Source organism: Dipteris shenzhenensis, chromosome 1, assembly GCF_047967505.1.
Source record: "Dipteris shenzhenensis isolate YYH24624 ecotype China chromosome 1, Dip_SZ_1.0, whole genome shotgun sequence".
NCBI lineage: Eukaryota > Viridiplantae > Streptophyta > Polypodiopsida > Gleicheniales > Dipteridaceae > Dipteris > Dipteris shenzhenensis.
Genome location: NC_141596.1, coordinates 28,521,025 through 28,534,112, shown reverse-complemented (window position 1 = coordinate 28,534,112; position 13,088 = coordinate 28,521,025). Strand labels below are relative to the sequence as shown.

At 40.9% G+C, this 13,088-nt stretch overlaps 1 protein-coding gene across 1 annotated transcript; it reads left to right on the top strand.

Annotated features, from left to right (window-relative positions):
• Positions 1-10,175: 10,175 nt before the first annotated feature.
• On the top strand, positions 10,176-13,065 carry LOC147905655 (protein COBRA-like). The gene is made up of 6 exons (XM_087373894.1): positions 10,176-10,424; positions 10,602-10,681; positions 10,853-11,309; positions 11,514-11,673; positions 11,759-12,039; positions 12,176-13,065. Exons 1-6 carry the CDS (start codon positions 10,337-10,339, stop codon positions 12,466-12,468), a joined length of 1,359 nt encoding a protein of 452 aa, XP_087230020.1. The 5' UTR covers positions 10,176-10,336; the 3' UTR covers positions 12,469-13,065.
• Positions 13,066-13,088: the final 23 nt, after the last annotated feature.

Here is a 13,088-nt window from a genome sequence, read left to right as displayed (position 1 = left end):
CGGGGAGGGGTAGAGAAGAGAGGGAGAGGGGAGAGGAAGAAGAGGAAGAGGGGAGGGAGAAAACAGAGGGAGAGGGGAGCAGAAGGGAAGAGAGGGAGATGAGAGAGGGAGAGGGGAGGGGAAGAAGAGGGAAGAGAGGGACAAGAGGCAATGAGAGGGGAGAAGAGAGAGGGGAGCAGAGAGGGAGAGGGAAGAGGAAGAGGAAAGCGAAGGTAGGGAGAGGGAAGGGGAATGTGAGAGGGGAGGGAGATGGGAGGGGAATGTCGATATATAAGGCATGAAACCCTAAAAATTTTGAATTCAAATGGGGAGAGGAGAAAGGAGTAGGAAGTTTGAATTCTAGGAGAGGGAAGGGAGAGACTGGCAAGGAGAGAGAGTGAGACGTTCGAATTCTAGGGAGGGAGAGGGAGACGGAGAGGGAGCAGGAGAGAGGGAGAGAGGAAAAAGAGAGGGCAATTCAAAACTATTTGGTTCTATGTCTTATATATAGACTCTCACATTCCCCTCCCTTCGCTTCCCCCTTCCTCTCCCCTCTCCTTCTCTCCTCTCCTATCTCTCTCTCTCTTCTCCCCTCTGGTCCCCTCTCCTTCCTCTCTTCCCTCTTCTTTTTCTCCCCTCTCCCTCTCTCTTCTCGCTCTCTTCCCTTCCGCTCCCCTCTCCCTCTCTCTTCTCCCTCCCCTCTCTCTCTTCTTCCTCTTTCCTCTCTCCCTCTCTCTTCTCCCTTCCCTCTCTCTTCGCTTCACCCTTCCCCATTTTAATCCAAAACACAAATTGGGTAGCCATGGCCGCCAGGCCTCGGCAAAAAAAATAAAAATAAAAAATATATAATAAATATAAATTAAAATTATTTTTTTTTGTCGGGGCTTGGCGGCGAGTGCTAGAGCATCTATTTGTTAGCCCCCTCCCCTCTCCTTCCTTTCCTCACCCCTCCCCTCCCCTTCCAAGAGCATGCATTCGGGGCTTGGTGGCCACGGTCGCCAGAGCATGCATTGAGGAGTCCCCCTCCCCACTCCTTGCCTTCCTCACCTCTCCCCTCTACTTCCACTTCCCCTCCCCTTATCCCTTGCGTCCCCTCCCTTCTCCTTCCCTTCCCCCTTCCCCTCCCGTCCCCCTCCCCCTTCTCCTCCCCTTCCCTCCCCTTCCCTTCCTCACCCCTCTTCCTTTCCCTCCCCTCGCCATCCCCATTTCCCTCCCCTCCCCTTCCTCCCTCCTCCTTTCCCCTTTCCCCTTGCCCTTCCCTTCCCTTCCCCTCAACTCCCCTCCCCTCCCCTTCCCCCCGCCCCCCTCTCTCTCTCTCCCTCTCTCTCTCTCTCTCTCTCTCTCTCTCTCTCTCTCTCTCTCTCTCTCTCTCTCTCTCGCTCTCTCCCTCCTCTTCCCAGCCCCTTCTCCTTCCCTTCCCTTCCTTCCTCCCTCCCCTCCCCTTTCCCCTCCCCTCTCTTTCCCCCTCCCTCCCCTCCCTCAATAGTCGTGCAACGTGAATCCCATACAGCAGACACGGATCAACTAAAGCCTTTTCGGGCATTCCTATGCCATGTGGACAAGTTCATTGCACCGGTCCCACCATATGTATCAATGGCCTTCCATCGATGAACCAAGGACATGTACGTTCCATGCATGCATGTGCAGCATCGTGTGTGATGCCATATCTATGAGATTTTAGAGTTTTTAAACTCTCAAGAGGTGTTTATTGATACTGTTATGATATCTTGAAGATTTTAGAGGACTCTTATGGTATATTAGTGTCATACACGGGGCATACATACATACATACGTACGTATGTACATACGTACATACATTAGAGGACTCTTATAGTAAATTAATGTCATGCATGGGTCATACATATATACATACATTAATTTATTTATTCATGCATTTAAATTATTTTTATTAATTTAAACTATACTAAATTAAGTAAATAATTAAGAAAAAATTAAGTCTTTTGATGTAACTATTAACGAGAGTTTACAAGTGTTTTTTATGTATTAAACTGTGTCACGTTAAATTTTATAATCTTGATTTAATTTTCTTCCAAAAACTCTAAAAAATTGCTTGTTTTTATGTTTTCATCTTTGTTTTGAAGAGTGGGTTTTTTCTTAAAATTTATCCAAAATCTAGTCCAAAAGTATCTATAAAAGTGAATTTGTACATTGACAAGTCCAAAATTAATGAAATAAGTGTTCAAGGGCTCTTTTTGCTTGAATGCCTTTGTTATTTCAATGGCCATTTTCTTTTCTTCTTTCTAATGATTATTTGGCTCTTTTGGATGTAACTCTTGATTCCATGGGTCCTTCTAGCTTCCTTGTGACCTTGTGACCACATTCATTTGATGTAGCCAACATAGTTGTGTAGCTGGTGCTTGCTCATCTTGGTGATATGCCCTTTGTAGCACTTCCAGATGCTTTTTCCACAATCTGTAGTCCTTGTTTTGGGGCACTTATAGGGTCTTTTTCCCTCTCTCTCAACTTGGTGGACCTCTCTACCCCTTTTGTATTCATTGAAATAACATATTTGGTTGTGGCTTGAATGATTGCATATGTTTATAGTCATCTTGACCTATAGTTGGCGCCCACTTATCTATCAACTTTGCAATTAGTGCAACAAAATTCTCCTATTTCTAGAACTTCCCCTTATTTCCTTCTCTTTCAGAATCTTTTCTAGATCCTCCCTTTTTATCTTTGCTAATTCTTTTGTTTTTTGGCCAAGTAGCTCGTCTTTGCTATCCATGAAGACTACCTTTTTCTTTGTTTTGGGCTCACTATCAACCCCTTCCTCAATCACAATTCCCTTGCATAGCAATTTGTTGTACATTCTTTTTGGATTTGTTATTTCCATGATTCTTAGCTCTATGGCATCGGTGAGACTAATCAAGAACCACATACAAAGTGTTATTTCATATTTGGTGATCGTTAAATTATTTTTGAGCAACACCCTCATTCAAGCCACAAAGTCATTCACCATCACTCCTAATCTATGTTTTATTTGGTCAAGCTTCAGAATCACATCTTCTTTGCTGAACTCATGTTGAAACCTCTTCAAAAAGTCTTCCCTCAATGCATTCCATGTAGTGAAATGATGGTCCAAAGAATGGCTTATCTACAAATGTTGGGGTTAAATACATTAAGTATTGCCTTTTTTTGCAATATCTATGCTACAAGAATCTTTGTAAGTGGGAATGAGAATTCTCATTCTCTCATGCCATTTATTTTTTAAATTTAATCTATATTTTTTGTCTTGCCATTACTAGAAAAACTGTAATGAATTGCTAGTGGGCCCTCTATTGAATCTTGCATCCTTTTGCTAAACTTGGATCATTTTTTTGCCTTCATGGATTATGTGGGATCACTATTTTTTGGTCCTATGTGCGATGACATGCCTGGCTTCCCTTTAAAGATGGAGCCTTGACTCTCTTGGCCTTCTTTTTCTTCTCCCCTTTTTTGTCCTCAGTGTCATACCGGTTTAGAACTACTCAAGTCTTCCAATCTTTGCTCGGGCTCAAGTTTCCTCATCATGCACAATTATGAAAAGCTTCCATGAGCTTAGCCATTCTCTTGCCATGCACTCTTCTTTTCTCTACTAATATCTTTGTTGTGGTCAAGAAGCTGTTGCATCCTTTGAACATTGTGTCTGAGATTCATTTTGTGCTAATTCACATTGTTTGAGCTCTCTAACCTTCTACTTCATCTTTAGCACATCCAATATCAAGCCATCCAACTCATTGTATTTAATTTAGGTGATTGCTTCAATGCCAAATCAATGGATTTGTTGAAATGCAAGAAACTTCTTTTTATAGTTTGATTAATGCCATAAACTTGATCTTCCCAAGGGTATAAGGTGTAGTGGAATAGTAACCAAGATAGATTATCTGGTTAAAGATCCACTTGGGCTACACTAATGTTGTAGATAGCTACTTGCTTATGTTACTTCTACACTAGCTTTGCCACTTCTTGCATCTTGGTATTAATTTGGGCATGTAACTCTTTTGGAGTTTCTAATAGCTCTAACTTCTTTCCTTCCAACTTGCATCATTATTATTGGGATATCTTTACCATCCTTGTAGAATCCAGTCTACCATCTTCCTTCATTGGCACATTGAGGAAGACACTCCCTAGCAAGATTTCCAAAAATGTTAGTTATAAATTAGTACTAACATGACGGATTCATATTTCTTGAACATGCATTTGGATTGCATGTTCTTTGGGCTTCATGAAGGCAATACACATATTTTGAGATGGCCTAATAAAAGCATCGTTCATTATAGGGCGTATTGCTATGCTCACTCATATGAAAGACAAAGTAATTGGTGAATGCAAATTCATACATAACCTCACAAAGCACACATTGCCAAATGGCTTAGATTGAGTTTAGAGAAGAAAAGAATTCTTGATTGCTTATTCATTTTTAAGATGAAGAATAAGTGGCACTTGCAACCCAATATGCATTTGCATCACTCAATCACAACAATAGATCAACACAATAACATCAACAATTAGTTACAATGATGACTCTATTTCTACATCATAATCAGTCCCCACACATACAACTTTACTACTAATCCTTTAAGTACTCTAGGATTGGTGTACTTCCCATGCCAAGTATCTTGCTAATGATGTAGCCAAATTGTGGATCAAGATCCTCCTAAGAATCTAGCATGAATTCTCACTAGGTATTGGTAGAATTTGTCTATGGCTTTTGTCTGCCCTCTTGTTATGCAAACTCTTTGGTGCTCTACCATGGTTTGGTCCACTGACGTGGACTTTGGGACATGGCAGAATCAATCCTTCATTTACTTTGCCTTCGCCTTTTCTTCTCGCCTCATTGTTGCTTGGGGTTGAATTATGTCTATTAAAATCCTCTAATAAGATCCTCTAGCACCAATAGGATGGCCAATAAAATGGAGAGATACAATGGTGAAGAGGCTTAACATAGAACCATTGAATAGTTCCATGCTAGAAGAAGAATATTAGTTATTCCCAAGCCATAGGAAGACCATGGTAGTACTAGATAAAATTTAGTAGAAAAAATGGTTGTGATGTTGTAACAACCCTTTTCCAAGCTAGAGGAAGACCATGCTAGTACTAGAGAAAATTTAACAGAAAAATTATTTGTGATGTTGTCATCAAAGCTAGAGAAGATAGGAAGGGTTTTTGTTTTATTGGCTTATGCTTATTAGTTTTCATTTTATTGGTTTTTCTTTATTGGCTTATACTTATGAGCCCATCAACTTCTAGTAGCTCAAGATGGGAACTTAAATGTGGTTATAGAATGTGACATTGGGACAAACAATACTTCATCTGTATAATTGTGGCAAATGTATGGAAAAATCTATTCAACAAGCTACAATTGTTCATTCTCCAAGAAAAAATGTTGTCACATGGTTATTTGTGAGAAGGTTACAGAAGGTTGATTAGAATAATGGGAAGAAGGTTCTATGACACAAGCATGATAGCTTAACAATGGCCTTGCATAATGCTAAAAATGGGTTTTACATGACAACTAAAGCTTTGACTTCATAGGAAAGACATTGTTTGCACCTTTTGGTACATAATACTTGAAATGTAAAAGGTAGACAAGAAAGATTGCATCTATAAAAATGGAGAGAGAATTCCACATGAGAGCTATGCATGACATTATGATAGATCTTGAGAAACACAAGTTATCATTTTATAATAGATCTTGAGAAACCCAGGTTATCATTTTATCATAGATCTTGAGAAACATAGGTACTATTCCATTAGAGTACAATCAAGAATAATTTTGCAAGAGGTACACATGACACTTAATGGTGTGCATTACAAGAGCATGCTAAAGTCTACCTTCAATATAGTTTGGCATATACCATTCAAAATTGCAAGTGCATCAAACACAAGAATGCTCTCAAAATGTGATACTTATAGATCCATGCAATGCAATTACCCATGTCATTGGAAAGTGCTATAACACATGGTAATGGGCATAATGTAGGTAGTCACTTTTCAATTGGACTTAAGCTAGGGATCTCCAATTTTAAGGTGGAACCCTTGGCAATATGTTTACAAGATTTGGAGCGTATTTGGAGAAGACAAAAGATGGGCAAAAGACGAAACATTTCTTTGGAGGCTTGTTACTATCTAAGGTACCAAACCGATATTTTGAATCATGTATATATATGAGGTTTGTACTAGACAATATCATGAAATGCAAACATGAAGAAAATCAATATGGAGAAACTCATCAAGAGAATATCAAAAGAATCAAATATATGCAAACTCATCAAGAGGACATGTCAATATAGGCATGCACATGGAATCACAAAGTGATAATGTGGGATGAGGGATAAGTTCAACAACTATGCCTATATAATTCATATCCAAGGTGATGAATTTGATTGCTTAGGTTTAGGCTTAGTTTAAAAGAATTCACATGCAAATTTCAGCTTGCAATGGAATGTTGACAATGACATTGCAATGTAATTTCTTATTTTCATAACAGATTGAATGTTCAAAAGCCTATGCTTTCAAGAAGGTTTCATCTTATCAATTTAAAGGGAACTTTGATTTTGCGATAAATATTGCAAATAGATTTAAGTTTGGATCATAAGAAAATGAAATTTCATTGTAGGACTGATTATAGGATTGTTTTTGAAAATATATAATGAAAATTTGAGCCCATTACATGTAGGAATATTGGAAATTACAATTTTGATACACATCAAATAATTTTAGGGATATTGGAATTTATGATAATAATTTCATATATATATATGCGTGTGTGTGTGTGTGTGTGTGTGTGTGTGTGTGTGTGTGTGTGTGTGTGTGTGTGTGTGTGTGTGTGTGTGTGTGTGTGTGTAATATTGAGCTCATTACATGTACGGATATTGGAAATTATAATTTTCAAATCACATCAAATGATTTTAAACTAATTACATTTAATATTATTAATAATCTGTAGTATCAAAGAGTGTGAAGGAGAGAGAGAGCACTTTCCTTATTAGTAGTATGGGGTGGCAGCAGTGAGAGAACCATGGATGTGTGGATGGTGAAACTTAAATTTGAGCATGGGTGTCCTAAGAACTTGAGACCATATAGTGATGGGAAGAGGGGGGAGGGGGAAGAGATGATAAAATAAATAAGAGCATGAGTGTGAGGGGAAAAGGGAGAAATAAGTGCAAGGGTGAGTTGGGGAGAGGAGTATAAATAAGTGTTAGGATGAGATGGGAGAAATAAGGTAGCAAAAGAGCAAGATAAGAAGAGAGAGAGATAAATCTCAATTCATCTCAAAATCAAAGGATTTTCCTAATAGTACTAAAATAGTCTTGGTACCATGTCACTACCCTTTCATGAGGTATGACTTATAGACCGTATTTATTATGCATGGTTTTGCTACATCATGGGGAGGTCACTCTTCAACCATTTAACATAGCATATTTAAGCAATGAATGGGATTTTTTGATTTGAATGACTTACATGGTTATACATGCTTGAGGGGATTGAAGAAATAATAATCAAACATGATTGATTATTTGGATATAAAAAGTGGATCAATTCAATGTCAGTTACTATGCACTTATAAAAGGTTGAGGGATATATAAACATGGCAATTCCAAGTATATATAGGGATATTATATATGCAAGCTTGCTCGCAAGTGCTATATGCATTTTTAGATAATGACCCCCCTACCCTCCCGAGTGCTACATTGTAAGAGTCATTAATTAAGAAAGATATGTAAACCTTTTAACTTGGCCTATCAATGATGATAAAATTATAAGGGGCTAGCAATAGAAAAGGCTTGCATATGTGGTATGAGATTCTTTGATCGAGGGTCACTATGATCAACTACACGTATACTATGGATTCTAGAAGAGTCAATACAATAGAAGGGTAATTATGGGTAACTACTTGCACAAGAGGCTTGAAAATGGAAATAAGGGTATATCTTATACAAGGGGATTGAGAAAAATGATTGTTTATATAGAAAAACGTTCAAATAGCACAAATATTAAGGTATTGAATGAGATAACACGTATACTTGTGTCAATAAGGAGGGCCCTTGCCCAATGAATCATACTTGCACAAAATCTTCTTTTATATTGATGATGTTCATATTGTTGACATTTTCCTACTTATTTCCTTTCACGTAAGTCTATCAAGTGGTTTGGCCCCATATTTTCCATTGATGCATATGTCATGATGGAATAAGTATGGGACCAATAATTTGACATGCTAATGATGGCATATGACTCCACCGTTTAAGCATGCATGCATAATACATATAATTTGAGTAGCCATGAAATATACTATATTCCTTGACTACTTGATTAAAATGCCTAGGTCAACCACAACCTGACGATAGACCTCCCATATGTATCCACGTTTGGTCACCACTATGCATTTCCATGGGCTAAGGAATACTATAATGGTTATTGTTACATGCTAGGAGCCTTGGTGAGTGGCTGACCAGCTTCATAGGATTGGTATATAGAAGGCCATGTGTTGGGGCATTTGAACAGAAGGCTAGCATGGCTACTCCCACCATAGTTATGTCTCAGTTATGTACCCTGTTTAAGGGGAATGGTAGAATGTCATTGCTGACATGAGATGGTAGTTCATGGCAAAACAAGCTATTGTGCAAGGATGGTAGGCAACATCCTTATAAATCTTGAGTCTGGCATACTATATCACAATGCTTAAACATGATAGCATGGGCATTGTGGTGCTTGCATCCACCATGATAGTGTAGGCATTGTGGTGCTTGCATCCACCATAGCTACTAATTGCACATATCATCTCATTTTCATTCACAACTCTCCTACAATTGGCCTCCAATTGGCAATAGTATCATTACAATGTTTGAGCAAAGGCATGTTGGTGTACATCTCTATGTCCTCAAGAGCATTGTGATAGTTATCCCTTATGGTACCAATGGACTAGTAACAATGTAAAGGTAATCTCTATAGAAACATAATGCTGCAATAATGCCACCATTTTGCATTCCTCTTCCATTCTTGTAGGTAGCTTTGCTTCAATCATGCATGAGGTTCCCTAGGTTGGGATACTAGCAAAAGGGTTGTGCTCGTAGGGGTGCCTTAGTACATGGACTAATCCATGAAGGGATTCAATTATGTTCCACCTTTAATCCCATTCTAAACTTGTTGTTCTAGAATATCATCCTTACCCAAGCCTCCAAACACTAGTGTGGACTTTGGGTGGTGGTAAAGTAGATCTCCTAGTGGGTTTAATAATTTCACCGTGTAAATGGACTATTATTAAGAAAAAAACACATATGCTCCCTAGGCTTCAACATGGTGACAATGGGAATAGGATAGTGCTAGAATAGCTGTATAATTAAGTAACAAATGTGTTAGTGGTAAAATGCTAAATTTTGAGATCTAGATTGTTTCAATCTTTGACTACTAAATGCATCGAGTTCTCTTGCATACTGCCATTTGTAGAAAATAGAGGGGAGGTTGTTACTAATGACTATTGCAAGCGACAAAAATGCCTTGAGGATTGCATCTCGTTATGAATATTAGTGATATACTAGTCCAAAGTAATTGGTCGAGTGATGTTGATTTCCCATCCTTGCACCCTCCACTATGATGTGAGATTTGAAGTGCTTGAATGACACAATAAGAAGCCATTGATATGGAAGAAAGACTTGTCAATATGAGGGGAGTGTTGAGGCATGCAAATCAATCTAAGAGGGCATTCTCGTGATTTCCATTGAAGTATGGAGAAAATAAAGGATGCAAAATAGGGGAACAACCTGAGAACAGGCAATCCGTGGGAAATGGCAAAATATTTGTGTTTGTGTGAGGTTGATCTTCAGCTTCCATCGATCACCACCATTTGTTGAAATGCTCCAAAGCGTTTGTTTAGCCTATTTTTTCGCGTAACGTCGGCTCATTTCATGATGGTAGGGGGGAGCGTTTGCAAAATTGGTAGAGCAAGGTGGGTGGTTGGTATATGTTGGGAAAGTTTTGTACTATAGTTTGGCTTTCCCAAAGTTGAGGGAAGTAGTAGAAAAATGTGATAAGGGAAAGGCATGAATGTAAGAGTGGAAGGAAAGGGGGAAAAAAGGAGGAGGAGTGAAAGGGTGGCAAAGGGGAGGGAGGGGGGGGGGGGGGGGGGGGGAATGTGAATAGTTTGGTGAAGGCTCAACATCACACCAACAAGAGACACCAGATTTTTTTTGGCCAAGTTTACAAGCCAACGAGCAATTGTTTGTTGGGGTGTCTACTTCTCACTCGTTTGAGGTTGAGAGCTCTCTTGAGCACCCACCATCTCCTCTCCTCTCCTCTCCTCCTAAGCTTTACAACAACATCCATCTCCTCCTCCTCCATTCTCATTTCCCAAGCTATGGATACCCTCCCCTCCCCCCCTCCCCTCCCCTCCTTCCTTAAACTTTTTGCCCTCCTCGCACTCGCCTTCTCTGCCTCCCTTTCAGGTACCATTTGGGTTCCCCCCATCATCACCTCCTCTCTTCCTGTGTCCAATCCTCTCAGCTCCTCCTACCGTTCCTTGCACCGACTTCATTCTCTGCATTTCCCTTTTGAGTTTGCTCCTGGCTTCCATCGTTGCTTCATCATCATGTTATAATCAATGCTTTTGCCACATTTTGCAGATGCCTATGACCCCCTCGATCCCAATGCGAATATCACCATCAAGTGGGATATTATGTCCTGGACACCCGATGGCTATGTGGTGAGTCCCTCCATTCATCTTCAGTATTTGCTTCCGTATAAGCTGCAGTTTGGCAGCTGTAGCTTGGATTTACGGCGTTAATCCTGACGGAATTGTGATACAATAACGATTCGTGAGCTTGACAAATTGCTTAGCTTTCTGGTAAGACGAACTCCGCTATTTGTTGTGCAGGCTGTCGTTTCTATGTTCAATTTTCAGCAATATCGTCACATTCAGTCTCCTGGCTGGCTTTTGGGCTGGCATTGGGCGCAAAAGGAGATTATCTGGTCGATGGTCGGATCTCAGGCCACGCTACAGGGTGATTGTTCCAAATTTCATGGGAACATTCCGCATTGCTGTATGAGGAACCCAACGATCGTCGACCTGCTTCCGGGGGTACCTTACACCCAGCAGATCGCAAACTGCTGCAGAGGAGGCGTGTTAACGTCGTTTGTTCAGGATCCGGCAAATTCCGTCTCATCTTTCCAAGTAAGCGTGGGGCAAGCAGGCACATCGAACACAACCGTGAAGCTGCCCAAGAATTTCACGTTGATGACTCCAGGGCCGGGGTACACTTGCGGCCCGGCAAAGGTCGTCAAGCAAAGCCAATTTTTGTCTGCGGACGGGAGGAGGACAACGCAGGCTCTGAGTAAGCGATGACACTCTAGATCTTCAATTGGATTGTTAGGTAGCGATGCAGATGAATGCTAGATTAGCTCAGTGCTAACCGATCGTGACATGATCTGATGAACGATCGCAATGATTTCGTCCTTGGTAGCTGTAAAGCGAGCGGAAAACCTGTTTGATGGATGCTACAAAACGATTTCTTACATGATGTGATGAATGGCTGCAGTGACCTGGAACATAACTTGCACGTATTCCCAATTCCTCGCCCAGAAAGCGCCTACTTGCTGTGTCTCTTTTTCTTCCTTTTACAATGAAACAATCGTTCCGTGCCCGACGTGCTCATGTGCTTGCGAGAAGAAGAACAGTACCGTGGGAGGATGCTTAGAGTAAGTCCTTTCTGTATGAATTTTTCCAGTTCGTGCGACGATAGAACAATTTTCTAATCAGCTGATCTCGTCGTTTCACGTGCAGGAGTGCCCCTCTGCAATCCACCACAGGAGTGAGCACGGGCCTCGCCCCACGTCCAATCACCCCACTGCTTCACTGCACCGACGATATGTGTCCCATTAGAATCCACTGGCATGTGAAGCAAAATTACCAGCTGTACTGGCGGGTGAAGATCGCTATCACTAATCGCAACTATGCCATGAACTACTCGGAGTGGAACCTCGTCGTTCAACATCCCAACCTTGACAACCTGACGGAGGTTTTCAGTTTCTCTTACAAGGCCTTATCTCCATATGGGTCAATCAGTAAGCTACCATCGTTAATCCCCCCCGAAGTAATTTATCCCGTTTTCATGCGTAACGAAAACGTACGTAGGCCTCCTGTGTCGATCGATCGCTAAAAACTTACGACATTCCTATGGGGTGTGACCTGTTTGCACAGATGATACGGGCATGTTTTATGGCATCAAATATTTCAACGATTTGTTGAGCCAAGCAGGTCCGGATGGAAACGTGCAATCTGAGATACTCTTCCAAAAAGACCTCTCCACCTTTTCTTTCAAGCAGGGGTGGGCATTTCCACAAAAGGTGTATTTCAACGGTGATAACTGCGTGCTCCCTCCTCCAGATGCGTACCCGTTACTCCCGAACGGAGCCACCAGAATGCATAAGACTCATGCCCAAATTGTTTTGTTGGTGATTTCGAGTGTGACCATTTCATTGCTACTACTCTAAATATTTTCCTCTTCTGGAGGCTCCGCGACTTTTCGCAATGGTAATGTGTGCGCCGATCACGATCGAGCCGGAGCCTGAATTCTGGGGACTCAAAGTGAAAGGTTTGCCCATAGAATCCGTATCAGGGCTAGCTCATGAAAGCTTTTACAAAGCGTCAAGCTTGTCGGGATCGTCCGTTTGTCTAGTGTATCGAGTATATAAGTACAAAGCGCAATCACAGCTGTGGAGCAGCAATGCTGTAATGTTGGTAGTACAATTACTGTTGCTGGAAGGCATCTTTCTGGCAGCACCGACGTCGATCAGTTGGGGTCTCGAGTACGTAAAGTGCTTCGACGTACACAAGACGGATGATGATTTTTAAGTTAGTTCCAGCAGTTACCATGTTCTGGATGGAAAGATAGCGGTGCAGTTGCAGCAAGAGTGAGAGTCGCAATGGATTCTGCAATTCCTTCAACGAAATCAATAACGAAGCAAAATTTTTGCTGCCAAAAGCTTTTACATTTACAGTGTACATAGAAAGAATTGCGAGTGTGATCGAGCTCTTCTTTTAGAAACTTTAGAATTCAACGAGAGCATGCTTGCAACACTTTTCTTCATTCATAAGAAAGGCTTTTAATTCT